At 51.1% G+C, this 20,635-nt stretch overlaps 1 protein-coding gene across 5 annotated transcripts in view; it reads left to right on the top strand.

Annotated features, from left to right (window-relative positions):
* LOC149339303 (hemicentin-2-like) overlaps positions 1-5,778 on the top strand; it is a 222,111-nt gene extending 216,333 nt beyond the window's left edge. For 4 of the 5 annotated variants that reach the window (XM_089548049.1, XM_089548051.1, XM_089548052.1 and 1 more), the window contains one exon: positions 478-642. In XM_089548049.1, coding sequence (XP_089404175.1) covers positions 478-500 — 23 coding nt within the window. In that variant the 3' untranslated portion in view covers positions 501-642. Of the gene's footprint in view, positions 1-477 lie in introns of all 5 variants that reach the window. The other variant, XM_089548053.1, reaches the window with a different exon arrangement.
* The last annotated feature ends 14,857 nt before the right edge of the window (positions 5,779-20,635 follow it).

The following is a 20,635-nucleotide window of genomic DNA, read 5'->3' on the forward strand; positions in this document are numbered from 1 at the left end:
AGAGACTGGCTTCGCGTTACTCGGATTCTGCACATCCGAGACTCTTCTTCCGAACGGTGCCTTTATTTTGCTGTGTTTTTCGTCTAAGGAGAACGCAGCGAGCTATGGAAAGAAAAATGATAGGTATAACTTCAAGAGATCGGAAGCGGGCGGAGTGGGTGAGATAACAAACGCGGGTTAATGACGTCCTAATCGAGACCAAGAGGAAGAAATTGGCTTGGGCAGGGCACGTAATGCGAAGGCAAGATAGCCGCTGGTCCTTAAGGGTAACGGAGTGGATGCCAAGATCAGGCAAGCGTAGCAGGGGGCGGCAGAAAGTTAGGTGGACGGATGAGATTAAGAAATTTGCGGGAATACGGTGGCTGCAACTGGCGAAGGACAGGGTTAACTGGAGAGACAAGGGAGAGGCCTTTGCCCTGCAGTGGGCGTAGTTAGGCTGATGGTGATGATGATGATGTTTTCTCTCTCTCCCTGCAGCCTTACAGGCCCGATATCAATGACGAACTCCTGTACGCTGACATGTACGAGGACGTGAAAGCCGGCCGGGTGCCGGACCCTCGCCTGGTCAAGCCTCCACTGCCCCCCAAGGGAGGCGCCGGCCCCCCGCAGCCCGAGGTGCCGCCCAAGGCCCGCAAGAAGGGCGGCCGCGGGGGAGCCAAGGCTGCGGCGGGAGACTGAGCCGCCGCGCGGGAAGCTGAAGGGCCGCCGCCACAGGACGACGAAGCCCCGTGCCGCCGCCGCCGCCACGAGGCCGAGAGTGTCGCCGTGCGAACCAGGCGCAGAATATTGCGACAGCTGCTGCAGAGAAGTTCGAAGTGCGCGCCTCCACTAATCCTACCGAGAGCCCCGCCGGTACAAATTACGTCGTCGCTCTGCATATTGACAGCAGGAAGGCACCGAAGGTTCCGTTTTACCCGCTGAGATTTCAAGCGCCCCATTTATCAAAAAAAAAGGTTCCGGTCGCCTCTCCGTATACGTTTCCAGTACATCCCCTCTAAAATCCAACGCGTAGGCGCTTATCACATTGTATTGTTCCCACTACTTCTTTCGGTGTCACGGCTAAACATCCCCTTACCGTTGTTGTCAGCCTCGCACGCTTCGGTCCGTCCGCTTCGTTCGAGGAGGCCAGCCCCGAGCCAAGCTGTTTACCGGCTCCGGCCGGGCAATATTCTGCGCCCATCGCCGCTGCCGCCGGCGGGCGAGGCACTCTCGGCCCCCGGGCGCCTTCTTGGCGGCCGCCCTGACTCGGCACACAAGCACGTCCGCGCAGACAGCACATCCGGCGTGCGCTCAACAGGCGCCCATCGAAAGATCGCCATCTGCCACTGGCACGCAGGCCCCAAGGGCTGCGTCTTACCTCGGCGACGTCTGGCGGCGGTGATATCTTCGCTCGGCACGGCAGCTTGCCGCCGGCGGCGTGCTATCGATGAGTCGGAGCCGCTGTGCGGGCCTCATGTAAATACTCTGTTCCTCGTTTTTGCCCGTCCTTTCTCCGGGTTTGTGTTTTTGCCCGCGAGTGGGTCGATGTGATACTCCGCGGTGAATGCCGAAGTCGTGGAGGGGCCCTGCTGCCGAGTTTGAGCATTTTTTTTTTTTTGGCGCGCGGCACTGTGCTTGATTCACCGTCGAATGGTGATAAAACTGTCCAAGCGGCTGTGGGGTGTCTCGCTTGCACTAATCACAACAGTTGAAACAAATAGGGAGAGAAAAGTGCATGGCAGGAAGCATAATACATCGGCCACGAAAGGCAAAGATACGCAGAGAACGTGCTATTTGCATCCATTTTTTTTCTGGAGTGAGCCAAGTACCAAGTCACCAGCTCATTTGAACAGGCTTATCTGTCAACACCTGATGCAACAGATCAGTACTCGTCCGCCCGTAGCTAGTGAACTCTAAAAATACTTCGCTTCCTCGTTGGCGCGTGAAGAAGCCGCTAGGGGCGCTGCTGTACCGACAATGCGATTACCAAGCCACCGATCTACTTTCGCAAGCGCCTTGCGCAGGCGCCAAGCTTCACCGGCAGCGTCTGGGTGTACTTGGCCGTTCTTAACTAGAGCAGACACCCTGCACGGGACAGCAGCGCCCTCCTTCCCCCGCCCTCTCCCCCGCTTCCTTCGAGCTTCCCCAGCCCAGAACTCCCTGGGGCTTTTCGAATTCTAAATTACGAAACGCTACGCTGGGCAAATTGGCTGGCTCCAGCAGTAATTCCCACGGCGGCACCTCGCCACTCGATTATCCTCCTTCACCTCTCACTCGCAAACAGCGGAGCGGCGGCTTCCCTGAAAATCCTGGTGTCTCACCCTCCTCCCCCACTCCATGGCGGCCTCGCTCAGAAGCCCGCGTCAGCGTCCGCTCCTGCCTTTGACTCAGCAGGGCCGGATCCCGCCCGCCATGAGCGCGTGTGTTCCAAATTGCGCGAGCAGGGAAGCGATCCAGGAATATGAAAGAAAAAAATGGGGGGGAACCGTAAAAGACGGGAAAAGGCACAAGAGCGCTGCTGCATTAAAGTTCTCCCGGCGGCACCCTGACTCCGTCGACGAGCGGTGGTCGCCACGGAGTGTTCCATCAGACCGCGTCGTGATCGCCTCTTCGGCGCACTCGGTGTGTGTACGTGTGCGTGTGTGAGTGTGCTACGCCTATCGTGACGCCGGCGCAGGGTTTGTTCTGTGATCACCGCGATCTGCTAGCTTCCCTCTGTTCCTCCTGCTTCGTCGCCTGAGTGACGTGTCACACAGCCGCTCCGGGCCCGCCACCCAGCTGCCTCAACCCCGGATTAAACCGAGGGGGGCGAACCACGTCTCCTCCCCTCCATGCTTGGCAGGCCCGCCCAGACTCCCGTTCGGAGGCCACACTCGCTCTGCCGACGAGGGGCTGTGTTTGTTGCGGTAGCACCGGCGGCGGACCACTCACTCGCTGCATACACTTAAACAACTTAAGCGCACACGCAAAATGACCAGGCACACTACACACGCATACAGGCCTGCACGGCAGAGAAGCATACAAAGAAGACTGCAGGAGGAAGGCACCAATTGGAAGCCTCCAGCACGTTGAATCTGAAGATTTGAAGCGGAGATGGATTAAGCATCACAAAGAGACACAAACACGCACACTACATGAGCAACAAGATCGATACAAAACAAGACAAGGACAAATTGATGACGGTGGGGGACATGTATTACTTCGTCGAACGTGTGATGATCGGTGCGTGTTTTCTCGTACAGCTGTGCGCGATTTCCCTCCCCTCCTCAACCTCGTCGTGTTTTTTGGCTGTGCATTGAGTGTGCGTGCCGGACGATTGGGCTGCGCTTGAGCATATGCGTTGTCTGGAACCTCTGGCTATTCTCTCTTTTTTTTTTTCTTCTTCTCGCTTTTTCACGTGCTACTTTTCGTTTTCTTTCTTTTTGCTACAGAATCACTTTTCGTTCAACGTTTTTCTGTGTCTGCCTTTTTGTTCTTGTTCTTACTTGCGCACGCTTAGAATATCTTAATGGGGCGCTAGAGCAGAGGAAACAGCCGGTTGCCCCAATCAAATCTACGTGATGCGTAAATATTCACAGAATACTGGATAATCAGTTCGTTTTTAAAGGCCTGAATGAAAGGAAAGCCGTTACCCAAAAAAGGAAAAGAAAGTAAAGTGTGTCAAGAGCCTGTAATCTTGCCGTTCCCCCAAAAAAGGAAACTAAAGAAAAGTGTGTCAGGAGTATGGCGTCTTGTTCTCACACATCTGCACCACGTTTTGCGAGATTCTCCCGAATTTCTCTCCCTCACTTTCCCGCAGTTCGGCTTTCATTTCTGCCTTTTGGTTAACGTGCGACAGATTTCCTTTGTGCGTGCGTGATTCGTGCAAGGGGAGATTGCCACAATGTTGTTGTTGTGAGAGTTACTATACACCGAGTGTTCACAAGCAAGGCCTCGTGACGTTGTTTTTTCCTCGCTTGCTTGCAATACGCATTGTCAGCAGGCGCCGTGGGTACGTGCAGTTTTTAAAAGATGCGCAGCGAAATTCAGCCTACCTTGAGTTTGCGCCTTGTTTGACCTCGGCGTATTGCCACAGGCCTTGTACCGGCGCTGCATGATTTACTTGTTCCTTTGTATAACGAAAAGACAGTGCCGGATGCAGAGGTCATAGGAGATTTTTTCTGTACAGTGCACATATTGCTGTTAAACCAAAGAATGTACTTTACGAGCGAAATATTTATTTGTTGTATGCTTTTTGTACAAAGATGAGCGTTATACTTGTTTATAAGATGGTTAGAAATATTTTCTTTTTTGGCTGGCTTTGTTTATGTTTCCCGTTTTGCGCCTTGCACCCGACTTTTAAACTTTGCGCGGCGACTGAGTTCCAGGTTTTAGGCACAGAAATTCTTAAGCCTGTTGCACACACTTCGCGCGACGGTTGCTTTTTTTTTTTTTGCATTTTGCGAAAGCCATTGAGTACCGATTCCAGTAATTTTCTGCCTTTTTTTTTCTGCCGTTGAAAACTCGCCGATCAAGTTTACAAACAAATTGCGTCACGTCTAATTCGATCATGTATGCAGCCCTTCAAGCATCTGAGGTCACTCATTCACAACCCCTTCACAAGCGTTTCTATCCCGCATACTTCACGTAACGTATACGGGCGAATGATACGAAAGCCAGCAATTAGTTTGCAGTCAGGAACTATAATTTGTCCCCTTTGCATGAGAGATTTGTGGGCCTAAAAAACCTATTCAAGTAATTTCAAGCAAGTATGCTTGTCGCTTCTTCTCAAGGAGTAATAATTGTCTGCCTACCAAAGGAACGTTCTCATTCATCTGCGCATGCGCTAAAGGCATGCGCCTTGTATAAGAACTTTCAGTGGATGTCATCATAACAATCATATACTATACTGAACGAGAACTGGCCGCTGAGACCTAAAAGCAGATTATTAGGCAATGAAAAAATCATGCGTTTGAAAGCACGGTTACAACAGCTTTAACTGCATGTTCCATGCGATGCAACCGTAGTGCGAATGTGTGCGACGGGCTTTACAAGAGACTACAGGAGGTGGGAAGTCTTGCACCACGCAAATCGTTGTCTTAACACCATGCGTCGTGATCGACCAGTTTACGTCTAGCGCCGTGACTAAACGACTCGAACTTTTTGTCGGTGTGGTGCAAGACGTAATGCAAAACTGCCAAGAGTAATCAAACTTCAGAAGAGTTTCTTGTTTTACTTAACTGTTTTATTCAGTGGCGCTGACTTAGTGTTCTCAGGCAGTGTTTTCCTTTTTTGAATTTTTGTACTTCTGTCAGCTTCACTTGTGCGCGCATAGCTTTCAACCAAAAACCAATTGTCCGTCTAAACTTGCGGTGCTTATGCTGTCTGCTTTACTGCGCCTGACACTGAGACAAATAGTATGACATCTTCGCGCCTGTTAAGTGACTGCTGCGTCAAGTCAAAAACTAGTCAGAGGCGCTAGTTTGATAACGTGCCCTGTGCTGTGCGTGCTCTTTGTGAGCTTTTTCTTGTGGTATTAATTTTTGCTGGCACAAAATTTTGCTGGTTTGATTTGCGTTTTAATTTATTAGCGCAGTAGTTTTGATAAAGCAAGAGTCGAGCGGCTGGGCGTGACTTATCGTTGCCTTTTTTTTTTTTTTTTGCGTCACGAACCCCCGTATAAAGGCAGCGAGAAAGGTAGACGAAATCTCTGGGTGCCTCACTGTAAATTAACCGTAATATTTTCTATCGATTTCCTATGTACAATGAACACTGAATAAAGTATGATAATAGTTAATAAAATGAGTGAAATGCACCGAACCTTCGTGCGACTTGGCTGAATTCATTTCTCTGGCGTGACATTCATTGTATTCCACATCAGGCCACCGCGCTGGCTCAGTGGTTATGGTACTCAGCTGCTGATCCGAAATACGCGGGTTTGATCTCGGCCGTGGCGGTCACTTTTCCATGGTTATGGTGCTGATCCGAAAGATGAGGCTCTGATCCCGGCCGCAGCGGTTGAATTTCTTTGGAGGAGAAATTCGAGGCCCGTGTACTGTGCGATGTCAGTGCACGTTAAAGAACCCCAGGTGGTCGAAATTTCCGGAGCCCTCCACTACGGCGTTCCTCATAGCCTGAGTCGCTTCGGGACGTTAAATCCCATAAATCGTTTGAGTCACAACAAAGTTGCGCAATTGATTCAATATTTATTATATGAGGCAGAAAACAAGCTAGCATTGTCTTCAACAAAGCAGGCTAAGAGTAGAGAGTTGTTAATTTTTATTCTAGTAATACTGCTTGCTAAACCGGGATCCAATTAGGATTGAGAATTATGCGAAAGCAAATTACCACCTGTTACTAAGGGAAGAAAACAGCTCTATATCATGAAGGCATGGTGGTCAATCGAACATAGCCATGAAAAGCAACAGAACACAATGGATGCCTTAGCATTTATCAGTCGGAAGAAATACACCAATTGTCTACGCGTTGATGCTTTTATCTTCCTCAGAAGGTGCATAAACTGGTCTTGATACAGGTTGAGCGAAGCGGAACCTGAGAAAAGTTAACGAGTTTTTGTGCAGTATTGAAGTTATACGCGCGTCTAGAGAGCTTGTGGCGTTAGAAAATTTTGTTTGAAACGACACGCAGTATTCATGACCAAGACCATGTAGTGAGAGGGTGAAATCATTTTTTGAAAATAAATATCTTGCAATCTTGCACGTGAAAGCATGTGAAAACCCCTAATTTGTCTATTACTGTGTTCCTAAAGTATGTGGAACGCTTGTCCAGAGTGCCGATGTTGCTATGAAGCGCCGAGGTGCACAGCGTCATGCAGTGGAAGAGTACGGACTGCGGACATATATACGGAACAAAGTAATCGGCCGTAGCAAGAAACCCCTTGAAAGAAACGCTAGCCCTGTAAACGGGCGTAATTTTCCATTCACACCATACACAGAAAGCAGCCAGCCACACTTTTAGGCGTCTATTCCACTGGTTCCAAGGAAGAAAAAGCAATGAGAAATAAGCAAAATGAAAAAAGAAACGCCCGTTATACGTGCGATCTTCAGCCTCCGCCATTCGCCGCAAGATGCGTCTTTTGTATGTTCACGCACTCCAGATAGACGCCCTTTGACACTTGAACTGGGTCAACCCAGGGCTTCATAGTCTCCTCGATAACGCACCGTCAGCTCTGTAAGCGCTGCAGCCACCTGCCTACACTCAACTCGCATCATCTCCCATCGCCGATGCAAGAAATGTACGATATTGGTATGCATTTTTCAAGGACATCAGGTGGTCGATGTCACTGTGGAGCTTTCCACGACGGCGTCCCTCATAGCCGACCTACAAGTTCGGTACGTTAGAGTCCACATACCAACGAGCCAAAACTCGCGATGAGATCGTCACGTCTGTAATATATAGGTAAAGGACACAGATGATTACCCGAAAAACGCCAGATAGTTCTTCAGACAAAGTTCCCGTATTCTTCACGGGCCTATTCATTTGCTCGTTTTCCTTCAGCAGTAGGCACATGGCATGCTGGCAGCCGACGAAATACAGCGGCTTTCGCCAAAACCGCAAGGTGAGAACAAGCTCGCCAGTCCAATGTGCAGATTGTGAAGATACGCCGTCTAACTAAAGACATTGATAGGCTTGAAAAATAAGTGTTGTGTCCCCTTATTGCTTTTGTGTGTGTGTTACCCCTGCAGTGTCCCGTCCGAACGGCCACTTGCCCCCCTCTTGTGTGTTACCAGTGCAGTGCTCTGTCCTAACGACCACTTGCCCCTCGTCGCACGCTGTCGCCAGATGCCCCCATGGTGCGCCCCCGCATCCTCCTCCTGTTTTGGGAAGCCACTCCCTCCCGTGGACGCTTCTCCGCTCCCTCCTTTCTTCGGACGGCCAGTTCGGCCCCTGCCTCGGTCGACGCTGGTCGCACCCTCATCAGCTTTAAATAAACAAAGTCTTAAAGTACCGTGTGCGTCTTTCGCTGCATTCAACACAGCGACCGGACACGACAGTGGCGACGAGAAAGTGGATTCGACCTGCGCTACGCAACGCTATTGACAAGCCATGGCTACGCGAGGGCTTCCCAATCAAATACCAGAATTCAACGGCTGATCGTGGTCATCGTGGGTTGGACGCCTTCAGTTCTACTTTGAAGCTAACAACATCACAGACCCAGCCTTGAAGAGGGCCAACCTGCTGACGCTGTGCGGGGAGCAGACCTACGACACTGTCTGCGCCCTTATTTAGCCAAGCACACCAGCGGCAGTGTCTTACGACGACATCGTATCAGCACTGCAAAAGCTCTACGACCCAAGGCCATCCGAGGTCTACAGCCGGGCTCGCTTCCAACGACGAGATCAACTGGGAGGAGAAACTGAGCGCCTACGTAGCCGCGCTCAAGAAGCTCGCTGCCGACTGCAATTTTGGAACGCTGTCGACAACAGCTACCGGGCAGGAAGGAGACGCAGCTTCTTCTGCTAACACCACCATGCTTCCCTTGGACGTGATGTTACGCGACATATTTGTGTGCGGACTGAGTGACGAGTCACTGCAGCAGCGCCTGTTCGCTGAGAAGGACCTCACATTCAGCAAAGCTTACGACATCGCCGTTCGAGCGGAGAGCGCCGGTCACCAGCAGAGAGGGATTCGCCGGAACACCGAGCCGGTACACCAGACAAGCAACCAGGTGCGCAAGCCTTCTGTTGTTGTAAAATCGGTCAAAAAGGCACAACGCTGCTGGCGGTGTGACGACCAACACAACCCCCAGGGATGTCGATTCCAGTCAGCCACGTGTAATTTTTGCCACAAGCGAGGGCATATCGAAAGAGCATGCATTACGAAACGGAGACTTGCCAAGATAAAGCCACCTTTCCAGCCTAATCACAGCGTCAACGCCTCAGAGAATACGCCGCTATCTGATCTCCATGGAACAACATCAGCAACACCATCTGTGTTGTACGACCTGAACACCATGAATCTCGGCACGCGACCGAAGATTTTTACAGAAGTAAGCGTACATCACCAGCTGATTAAGTTCGAGGTGGACTCCGGCGCAGCCTGTACTCTGATCAGTGAGGACACGTTCCGAACTTCATGGCCATCTGACGCACCAGCCCTGCAACAAGACGACACGCACCTGCGAACGTGGTCAGGACAGAATCTGCCACTATTGGGCTCTGCCAACGTGCAGGTTAACTACAACGGCCAGACCCATACGCTACCTCTGCTTGTTGTGAAGGGCACAGGATCAAGCCTTCTAGGGAGAAATTGGTTTTCTCCACTAGGCGTGATGATATGCGGCATACACCAGACGCCGAGCCAGAACATGGTTGAGCAACTGCAGGAGAAATACGAAAGAGTATTCTCGGAAGAGATTCCAGGAAACGAAGGGCCCCCGGTCACACTGGAGTTGTTGGACAACGCGCAACCCAAATTTCTGAAGGCCAGGCCGGTGCCGTTTGCTCTCTGAGATTCAGTTGAAAAAGAGTTGGACAAACTGGAGCAGCAAGGTGTCATCGAGCCGACGCAGCATTCAGAATGGGCCACACCACTTCTCGTAGTTCGCAAGAACGGAACCGTACGCCTCTGCGGAGACTACCGGAGCACCGTCAATCTTGCGACTAAAGCGTCCTTTTACCCGCTACCGACACCTGAAGAAGTATTCAGTGTACTGCGTGGCGCAAGAGTCTTCAGCACATTGGACCTCACCCAGGCGTATCAGCAGCTGAAGGTGAGCGAGTCAACTGCTGAATTATTGGCAATCAACACACTGAAGGGCTTGTACAAAGTCAAGCGACTGCCTTTTGGCGTAGCTGCAGCCCCGGCCATATTTCAAAAATTCATGGAGACAGTGCTTCAGGGCCTCCCAGGAGTTTGTGTCTACCTTGATGATGTCATCATCAGTGGCACTTCCACTGAAGAGCATGCAGTGCGCCTAGAGCTCGTTCTCGAAAGGCTAGCAAACGCAAATTTGCGCATAAGCAAAGCGAAATGCTGGTTTGCGGTGCCAGAGGTGCAATTTCTGGGACACAGAATTGATGCAGAAGGCATTCACCCTACCGAGGACAAAGTGCGAGCGATCACAGAAGCACGAGCTCCAACAAACAAGCAGGAGCTACAGGCTTTTCTCGGACTCTTGACGTTCTACGACCGGTTCTTGGAACAAAGAGCTACCGTGGCCAACGACTTATACCAACTCCTTCGGAAAGATGTGACATGGACATGGTCGCCACGCCATCAGCAGTCATTCGATGCCCTGAAAGACCTGATTCGAAGATGTACAGTCCTCCGCCACTACGACGAAAGGAAGCCTCTGCTTTTGGCTTGCGACGCATCACCGTACGGAGTCGGCGCGGTTCTATCGCAAACTGACGAGCAAGGAAGGGAAGCTCCCATCGCCTTCGCCTCACGTACGTTGTCGCAAGCAGAACGCAACTACGCGCAACTTGACAAAGAAGGGCTAGCCATCGTCTACGCGGCGACACATTTTCACCAGTACATTGCCGGCCGAGAGGTGACCTTTATAACCGATCACCGACCGCTATTGGGCATTCTGGGACCACAAAGGCCTATGCTACCAACTTTGTCTCCGCGAATGACACGTTGGTGCATCAAACTCTCAGCGTACGACTACGCTCTGGTCTACCGCAATGGGAGTAAACATCAAAACGCCGATGCGCTAAGCCGTCTGCCACTAGACGCAACTGTTGACGAACCATTTCCACCAGGAGACGTTCTGATGTTCGAAGCACTGCCAGAACCTCCGCTTACAGCAGGCACAGTTGCAGCATCTACGCAGAAGTGCGCAGCTCTCCGGCTAGTTTACACAGCTGTTCAACAAGGCAACGTGCACAAACTCAAAGGAGACAACTTCGACGCTTACCGCAGGCGAGCTACAGAGTTGAGCACCCATCGCGGCTGTATCATATTTGAATCCCGAGTTGTGATTCCGAGAGAACTACGCGCACAAGCTATGTCTCTCATCCACGCCGGACATCGGGGCATCGTTGCAATGAAAAAGTGTGCCAGAAGCTACATGTGGTGGCCTGGCATTGACAACGACATCGAAACAGTGGTGCGAGAATGCAAGCCTTGCCAGAGCAGCCGGAGCGCCCCGCCGAAAGCTCCTGTCCCAGAATGGGAAAAGCCAGACACACCATGGCACACATTGCACATTGATTTTGCAGGACCAATTGAGGGCTGCACTTTCCTTGTGGTCGTAGACGCCTAAAGTGGCTTCAGATAAGGCAAATGGGACAGACGACTTCAGCAGCAGTCATTGACAACCTCCGATCACTGTTTGCAACGTTCGGCCTGCCACGCAAGGTAGTATCGGACAACGGGACACCGTTTGTGTCTGCGGAGATTCTCAAGTTTTATCGCGACAACGGGATCTCCTCAGTTACATCGGCCCCCTACCACCCAGCGACAAACGGACAAGCCGAGCGCTACGTAGCCGAGCTAAAACGCGCCCTTGAAAGAGATCAGACAGGCTCGCTGCAGCGCCGCCTTGCGCGCTTTCTCTTCAAGCAGCACACGACGGTCCAGAGCACAACAGGCGAGACCCCCTCGAAAATGATGTTCGAGCGTGAAATGCGAACCCAGCTCACAGCCATCCTCCCCGAGCCAAAGGCAGAGACGTTCCGGGAAGAAAAAGCAATTCCGCGCTGCGGCACGCTTAATGAGGGGCAGCGCGTCCTCGCCCGACAGTTTCTGAAAAAGCCACGCTGGGAGGAAGCTACAATTGTCAGACGCATAGGCCTGCGCTCTTGGCTCGTCAACATACATGGCGCAGTAGCACGCCGACATCTCAACCAGCTGCGTAGATTTACGACGCCGTCTGAGAGCTGTCCGCCAGCGGAGAGAACACGTGCACCATCTTCCCACATAGCCTGGCACCTCTCCCCGGAAGAAGAGACTTCGCCCAGGACAGACCTAGGAGACACAGCGAACAACAGCCAGCCTACAAGTGTTTCTCCCCCGAGCGCACAAAGCCAGCGCGCCTCAACGCGTGAGCGCCGACCCCCTGCACGATACCAGGCAACTTTCTAAGGGGGAAGGAAGTGTTGTGTCCCCTTATTGCTTTTGTGTGTGTGTTACCCCTGCAGTGTCCCGTCCGAACGGTCACTTGCCTCCCTCTTGTGTGTTACCAGTGCAGTGCTCCGTCCTAACGACCACTTGCCCCTCGTCGCACGCTGTCGCCAGATGCCCCCCATGGTGCGCCCCCGCATCCTCCTGTTTTGGGAAGCCACTCCCTCCCGTGGACGCTTCTCCGCTCCCTCCTTTCTTCGGACGGCCAGTTCGGCTCCTGCCTCGGTCGACGCTGGTCGCACCCTCATCAGCTTTAAATAAACAAAGTCTTAAAGTACCGTGTGCGTCTTTCGCTGCATTCAACACAGCGACCAGACACGACAATAAGCTAGTTAAGTCCAGCTGCTACGCCGAAACAACGGACGTCAACGTGGCTGTGACTGCAGGAGACTCGACAAGTTCTCTGGTGACGCAGACAACCGGACGGGGTCATCCCTTTTCAATGCCTTTGCAATTTAACTTCGAAGAAGTTTCTCCTCACCCCCCTTCCCCTTTGAACGGCTGGAAGGGGTATGATAACACGTGGGAAACACTGCCGCACGATCTCTGGGGTTTAGTCACGCGACAGTTCGGTGCACTTGAACATCGACGCTACCGTCACGGGCCAGCGACACCTGGTCGAACGAGCGGTGGCAGCGGGAGCAGCCTATGGGTCTGTGGACTAAAGACATCATGCAGGATAACGTAATGGGTTCTTTTTATTCGAACAAATGTTTATAAAGCCACCGCTATATTCTTTTACTCGATAGGTAGAGAGGCAGAAGGCGCTCTTTTTTTTACTCTACATGAAGGAGGAAGGGATGTGACACATTAAAGGGGCTAAAGTTCGAAGCGTCTTTTGTAGCGAAATCTACATTGGCCACGAACTTGCGATTTCGCTGCGGCACTGCTCCGAGGAGGCACAGAAACGGACCTTGAGCCGTCGCCTAGCAACCGCCGCAGCTGGCGGATGCCGCTAAGGCCCCTGTATGTTCCAAAGGTGGCGCAAACCATTGTTCAAATAGGACAGGAGAATTTCCTCCCCACCCTCTACCTCTCTCCTAACTTCTTCGCCGTTTTCTAGAAAGTACCTCAATCATCCTGGAGCAGTATACACCGATGCAGCCGATTATAATTTCAGCCAAGGGGCCTTCGCTATCTGCGCATCCAAATTCATAGCAGGAAGAAGCGAGTGCATCTCTGCGGCCTCAGTCACGGTCAAGTACGCGGATCAAGCAGAAGAAGCGGCCATAGCCTTGGCCATAGCAAATACTGACGCTGACATCATTCTCAGTGATTCCAAGACTGCCATACGCAACTTCTCGAGCGGTAGAATATCCCTAACAGCTAGAAACATACTCACAAATATTACACTGCAACGAGAAATAGAACTGGTATGGACTCCTGCCCATTCAGGGAACCCAGGGAGCGAAGCAGCCCACCAACATGCTCGAGGTTTTGTCGGCCGAGCGGTGGGTTCTCGTCCAGGGGGATCCGAGATGGAGGCAGTGATTTCGTACCACGAAATTGCCCAATTCTACAAATTCTCTCGAAGAATCTATCCTCCCCCGCACAAGTCACTCTCCAAGCACCAAGAGGTGGCTTGGAGAAGACTTCAAACCCATTCTTACCCGAACCCGTACATTTACGCCCACATCTACCCCGATCTCATAGACCCCACCTGCAAACACTGCGGTAGCACTGCCACCCTCGATCATATGCTATGGGACTGCCCGGAGGATCCTCCTCCGGAAGCTCTTATAGAAGCTCCCTCACCAGACGCCTGGGAAGAAGTGCTGCGCAGCTCGGACCCCGCCGTCCAGGCAGGAGCCATCGAGCGCGCCGAAGAGGTCGCCGCCAGCTATCAGCTAACGGCCACCTGGCCCTTCTGCTAAGCGTCCAGGAACCCTTCTTTTCCGACAATAAAGTTTTCTCTCTCTCTCTCTCTCTCGCCGTTTTCTTCTCTCCCATTGGACGCGGCTTCATGCGTGACGAAGAACCCGCGTGGCTTTCATTATCGCTAAGTCATTGTGGGAAAACGGCGTCATTGGTGAGCGCAGAAACACCGCGACACATGTGCGCTGTGCGTGAGCGCTGGCTTTCTAAATTTTTGTAGACGCGCTCGGCTGCAGCCGAGTGCGTCTTATCTTATCTTACGTGCGAACAGCCTTGTGAAAATGCGCCCAGAACAGTCGCGTTTCAAGCAAGTGCTCCAGCGCCGCATGCGATACGAAATGAAGCGGGCGGTAGCGGCCGCGCGCTTCGCTCACTAATGGCGGCCGAGAGGGAGGGGCGAGGAGGAAACGGCGCGGAGAGGAGTTTGCGGTACCTTTGAAGAATACAGGGACCCTATACAGTAACTCTAGGCGCCGCACGCTCGCCGCGCCATCTGGCATGCAGTCACACCGCGCGCCTCGCCGCGGAGCCGTCGCTGCTGTTTGGTATGACGTCACACCGCTTGCCTCGTCGTTGCGCTCGCTTTCGTTGCGTATATCCTGGCACAGCGGATCTAAGCCACTGCCAATTTCTTTCAAAAGGGTTATCTTTAATTTGAGAGAAGAAAAACCAAGCGAACAGGCGGAGCCTTGCGTCACAGTGTTGGACTGGACTGGTTGGCACATTCCTGAAACTACGATTCCTTTGTGATCGGACTAGAACGGGATCGCATCGTAGTAAGCCTTCAAGCCAGAAAAGTAAGCTACAAACTTGAGCTCGATGCTAAAATTACCCCGCATAGCGCTATCACGGCGGAACTATTTTAATAAAGCGTGAAGCGCCAAGAAACTCAGCTACATAATGCGACATCAGAGGACGCCGTCGAGAAGCTGTTTAAGAACGGGTCATCTACATGCGAAAAAGACGCACACATGCGCCTATGCCACAGCACTATGCAGTTTGCTGATTGGTGTGGAAGTACCGGTGATGTGGAGTCTACCGAAAACACACAAACGAGACTCCATTTTACCGCTGGGGACATGAAGTGGAACGCTTGCAGGAAGCCAGGATGATTTTTTGAGTGTGCTCACCTGTAAGCAGAGTTCTAACCGAACGCCACAAAAGCCTTATCTCTAGTTGAATAACATATTCATCATCATCATCATCATAATTTTATTTCGCGAAACCAGTACATCCTAAAGGAGCTCGTTATTGCGAGCAATGTGGATCCTTGGTAGATGACAACAAAGATCAACAACTAAGACCTTGCCAAGTGGGCACAAAGGCACACGTCACAGCCGCCCTTCTTAGTGTGTCTGATGCATAAACTTCGTGGGCATTTGAGCCAGCATGGCTTAGATGTGGTGTGGCACGTTCTCCGCTAAGCACGTTCGTGAAGTTCAAGGTGACCTTGGCGTGCAATGGACGGCAACACAAGGAACTATGGAAATGTCCGACCGGCTTCGATATACTTTACATGGGGAGGTCAGTTAGTGAATTCCTTCACGCGTTTTAAGGCTTCACTGAAGTCATGGCAGGGCACGAGGAGATCGTTGGGCATCTGCGGAAAAGAAAAGGCAGCAATTTCACCCATCTGCCTTGCTGTTTGCGAATAATACAAAAGAATAGTGCCCTGTCACTCATGCTGCAGTCGAAGGGAAGTGGTAGCACATACTGGACATGGACGTCATTGAAAGAATTCATCATGTGATAGAATGATGTGTCTTAATGGCAGACCCCCAGAAGAAAGACGATTCACTTCGCACCTGTGTGTCTAATACCCGTGCCACACGCGCACAAGAAATGGCAGTAAATGCTTAAGGCCTTAAGTTTGTTAATGCCATTATTTTCGGAGTTGGTGCTACACGTCCACTTTTAATGCCATTATCGAAAGTGACGATGACGATAACGCTTGCAAGGTAGTCAAAAGTTTCATCTTAATATAAACATTCCTAATGAGCAGAATATATCGGGAATGGTGTTCAAATGTAATGTAAACACGATTTTTCAGAAAATACGGCTGTTCCTGCTTTACAAGTCGAAAAAGTAGCCATAAACTCGCATGTCAGCACATAAGTCGAGAGTACCAGTCAATAAGGCTGGTTAAAATGGCGCTCTTCGCATCGAAAATGCGGTTTAGGTGCCTCATCTGGCTGAAAGTTAAGAATTAACCATTTTATAGTGGGCTAGGCAGTTGTAACTGACAAAGCTGCATGCTTTTCTGCGTGTGGAATGGGAACGAGAGTACACATTGCACGGGCGAATGAGTTGTGGCGAACTCAGTAGGTCGCGAATGGCAGTAAGGCTAATGCCATTAAATTTATGCATGTGGCACCGCACGAATGCCATTAAAACTTAAGGCAGTAAGCACTTAATGGCATTAAATCTGTCCGTGTGGCACGGGTATAACACTCAGCTCAAAAGCAGCTTTTCGTCATCCCGCTGTGTTGAAGGCACCGCTGGCCCTAGAGTCACGAGAAGTGACTAAGTTTATCGATTTGTTCGGACGCTTCCAATTATCGAGGCTGTGTGCTGGCACTGTAAAAAACAGGAGAGGCTAACAATCATGGAAAGCACTCCGGGCTACGTGTACGCCGCACAGACGACGTTGTTGTCTTCGTAATGGACAAAGGAAAGCGCAACACAAAACTTGTAAGTGCTAAAGAGACACCAGAAGGCCAAAATGAATCACAACCAGCTAAGTCGCTTTCTTGATTTTCTCTCTATGTGGAAAGCGATATCGAACACCAGAAATTGTTAAGCGTACAAATGAATACACCTATGCTCCTTGGTTTCAGTTGTTGTAGGGCTCCGTCATGTATACCTGAAATTGTTAGTTCACTAAGAAAAGGTTTAGGTTTATTGGGGTTTTAACGTCCCGAAGCGACTCAGGCTATGAGGGACGCCGTATTGAAGGGCTCCGGGAATTTCGACCACCTGGGGTTCACTAAGAAAAAGATCATAGTTCTGTAAAACATGTTGTTGCAAGGCTATTTCGAATTACATAGTGCATTTCTTGGTTTACAGTAACGTGACGCATTACTAACACAAGAAAAGCAACATTGTACAAGGCACTGGGACTCATCTGGGGCAATTCTGGACCACATTTTAGTGCCAAAGCTTGGATAGCAGAGTCACGGCAGCAGACGCCAGAAAGAAAGAATTCGGCTGGCCAATAGCAATAGCAGAGTGGAGAGCCATGCAGATGACTTCAAGCCAGTACTTCAACGAGAGTAACGAGTATGCTGGGAGAGCTGACCAAGCTGCGAAGAAAGAGCTCAAGGAATCTCGACATGCGGCAAAAGCGCTTATAACTGACCGAATGGCGCCTGCGCGTGAAGGTGTTTGCTGAGCAGAGCTCCTGGTGGGACGAAAGCCTCCTTCAAAGCTTCCGGTTGCTCCGAGAAATTTGAGATCTTGCTAGCATGACCCAGATATATACAGGCGGAAAAGAGAGAAATTCAACGCAAAGGAGGCGTCGGACTATGCCCGGGACCATCGTAGTAAACAGCGTACTGCACATGTACTATCGCGCTCAATATGAGTTGCAACGCGCGGTCATCGACCGGGGCTCGTTCCGTGGTGTGCCTCCTCCAAACAGTCGCTCGGAATTCTGGGAGAAACTACTGTTCCAGGAAACAACAGCTCCCCCGCCCAGGAAAAAGTTTCTCCCAGAATTCCGAGCGACTGTTTGGAGGAGGCACACTACGGAACGAGCCCTGGTCGATGACCGCGCGTTGCAACTCATATTGAGCGCGATAGTACAGTCTAGCGCGATTTGAAGGTTATCGCGCGAGCGTCGACCAGCCTAGCCCTCCAGGCACCTAGCGGCCGACTTTGGAACAGGAAAAATCATGATTTCGCACTCTCCTCTTCCTCGTTCGCTGTTCCGTGCAACAAGCTTCACCCCCGCGACGAGATCACCAACCTTTCTCTCTATTCTAAGCTTTCCATTGGTTGCGATAAAGTGTGGACTTGGTTACCTCTCGTATCTTGCGGGCGATAACAAAATTGGTGGGAAAGAAAATAAAACAAAACTGATAGCCCAGAGAAGGGAGTGACAGCTGCTGAAGGAACAGCAAAAAGAGTGAGGGAAGCTGGCCTGATACCTGCCTCGCCTCGGCAGAGAATTCTGGGCCATGGCGCTGTTCATGTTCTCGGCCGACGCTCGCGCGATAACCTTCAAATCGCGCTCGACTGTACTACAACATTCACCAGTATACAAATGCAGGGGACAGTGCAAGACCAGGTAGGTCAATAACGTTCATGCCTAGTTGAAAGGAGCCCCGTAGACGGTACGAAGCAGAAGTGGCTATAACATTACAACTATCCAGTCAACCAATGGCCCTTCGATATCCATGGCTAGCAGAAGCAGGCCTACACAACCACCCGAACTGATGCAGACAGTGCTGCTTCGAAGAGTAGAGGCAGGGTGCCTGCGGAAACAAAAGGGTTGCCCGGCCACGCTGGGCATTCCTTCAAGCAGGGCCACGGAGGGCACAACAAGACAGGCACGTACTGCACGTTGACGGGTTAATGCCATTCCTGTGTTCCTTACGGGCCTGTTCCTTCGTCCACCTTTGAGCTGCACACGGCACGCGAAAAACTCTAGGTGTCCTCAGCGAAGACGACGTTTCGTGACCAAAAAGCCATTCTCTCTTCCAACTCCCCTTTTGTGTTTTGTGTTGCTTGTTTCACTCACGATCACGAACCACTGCGATCGGACGAAGGTATGCGGCACGCGCCAAAGCCACTCAGTGTATGGCATAAAGCTACCTTACGACGAGGACGTGCACTCGCAGATGTCGCCTTTCTTCGAAAAGGTAAGCCACCTGGAGACGTTGTTTACTGATGACGCGAAAGAAAGCTGTGAGACCATCGGATAGATGTAGACTATGCAAGAAATGCATTTGGGATCGTTGTCTTTCGCGAAGTCAGGCTCCAGCTTTCCTTTTTCCGCTCGTAGATACTTCGCGTAAGTGGAGACGGAGACCGTCGTAGGGAAAATACGAAAGCTACAGGAACTATGACCGCACCACAAACGTGACTAGGCAAGCACAATAACGGCAGCAACGTACACACTTCAGGATATTACCCTTGCAGTTCGTCTGCCGTCAGACTCAGCTAACACTCTCTGTTTGCACTATTCGTGGCTATTTCCTACTACACAAACACCTTGCATTTCTAACAACGCCGAGACAGTTATAATTCTGCGCACTTGGGCAAAAATTGAGGCGAGCTCTGACTCAACAAGTTCCAAGTGAAACAAAAATGTAAATCTTGCTGTCAGCACTTGCAGATATTCATATTTTCTGAAGTTTTTGCGAAGCCATTTCACCTCATGAGTGAGGTACTGCAAGCGCTTATTCCGCGCGCTGGAAGCCGCCGGTAACCGCAATAGACGACGTCAGAAATGCGCAGGGTCATCTCTTGAGCGAGCCGTAACTAGGCCTTATGTACAGTCTTTGTCAAAAGTTTATAGCCCAGGGGGTTCACTTCTAAGCTTTATAATGGGACTCCAAGAGCAATCGTGGAAGTCCTACCTATTGCAGGATGCAGTACCAGAAATCTTCTCATGTCCAGGAAATTTGGAGCGCTAGAGATCCATTAAGAACGACACGGTGTGGCTCGAAAGAAAACCCCCTGGGCTCCAAACTTTTGACAAAGGCTATACTTGCTCAGTCGAAAAATCAAAACCGCTGCCCAGCGTCGTGTAAATTTCACGTGCAAAAAGACGGCGGCGCTTGTGTGATGGGTGAAATGCCGAAGTGCTGTTGCGTTCCTCTATGCACTTAGCTAGGATATGATGTTCGCGGAACAATGTACACCTCTGCTTCGCGTTATTATTTTTCCCTGTGAGTGCGAACATTTTAATGAACGCCAACATCAATGCGAGGTGTGTTGAAGCACGCCAAACCCTTTATAGCTTTCGTTTTCTGCCCTTGTTTTTCGTAAGTCCTTAAAGATAATATTTTCAAATTACGATACGGAGCAGAAGATTTGCTGTTTGTGATCAAGATGAGGAGCCCATTTTCTGCATTTATGAAACTCTTCGGCAGCTCAAGTCAGTCACACGTAAACGGGTAGAAGCATATTTCATTAAACGACGAAATGGATGAGGGCACATTTTTTCAGTTGGTGTACGCCGGTGTTGAAACGTAAATTCCGCTCTCAAGGAAAAGCTTTCACAAACCTAACAGCCCTGACCATGCTCACTCGATGTGCCCAAGCTGCACACCTCCATCTCTCGAGCTTTGGCGTACAGATGCACTCAAAGAAAACATGCGCCAATCTGTGCTGGGTTCTGTAGGTGTTCAGCTGAGTTCATACCGTGGTGAATTTTAGCGCGAAAACATCACTAGCAAAGCTTAAAACTCGAGGTATGTGTGAAGCCTCAATCTTTGGCCTTTGACGGAGCGCCAGCGGTGGAGGCCTTGAGCAGCTGCTCCGTTAACACGCGAAACCGCCCCCCCCCCTCCCCCTTCCCGGGGTGGGGAGAGTGGGGAGGCTCGCGTCGCCGCCGGTAGACCCTCTTCTCACATGTTCCCTCTCTCGGTATGCTCGCCGCTGTTGCCCCGGGAAATGGACACTTCGCCTTGCTTCGCCGGCGCACTCCTCCGTCCCCGCTCCCGACGCGCGACATCCATAGGCGCCGGAATCACGCCGCGTC

Source organism: Amblyomma mixtum, chromosome 6, assembly GCF_055824585.1.
Source record: "Amblyomma mixtum isolate Tamu chromosome 6, ASM5582458v1, whole genome shotgun sequence".
Lineage (NCBI taxonomy): Eukaryota > Metazoa > Arthropoda > Arachnida > Ixodida > Ixodidae > Amblyomma > Amblyomma mixtum.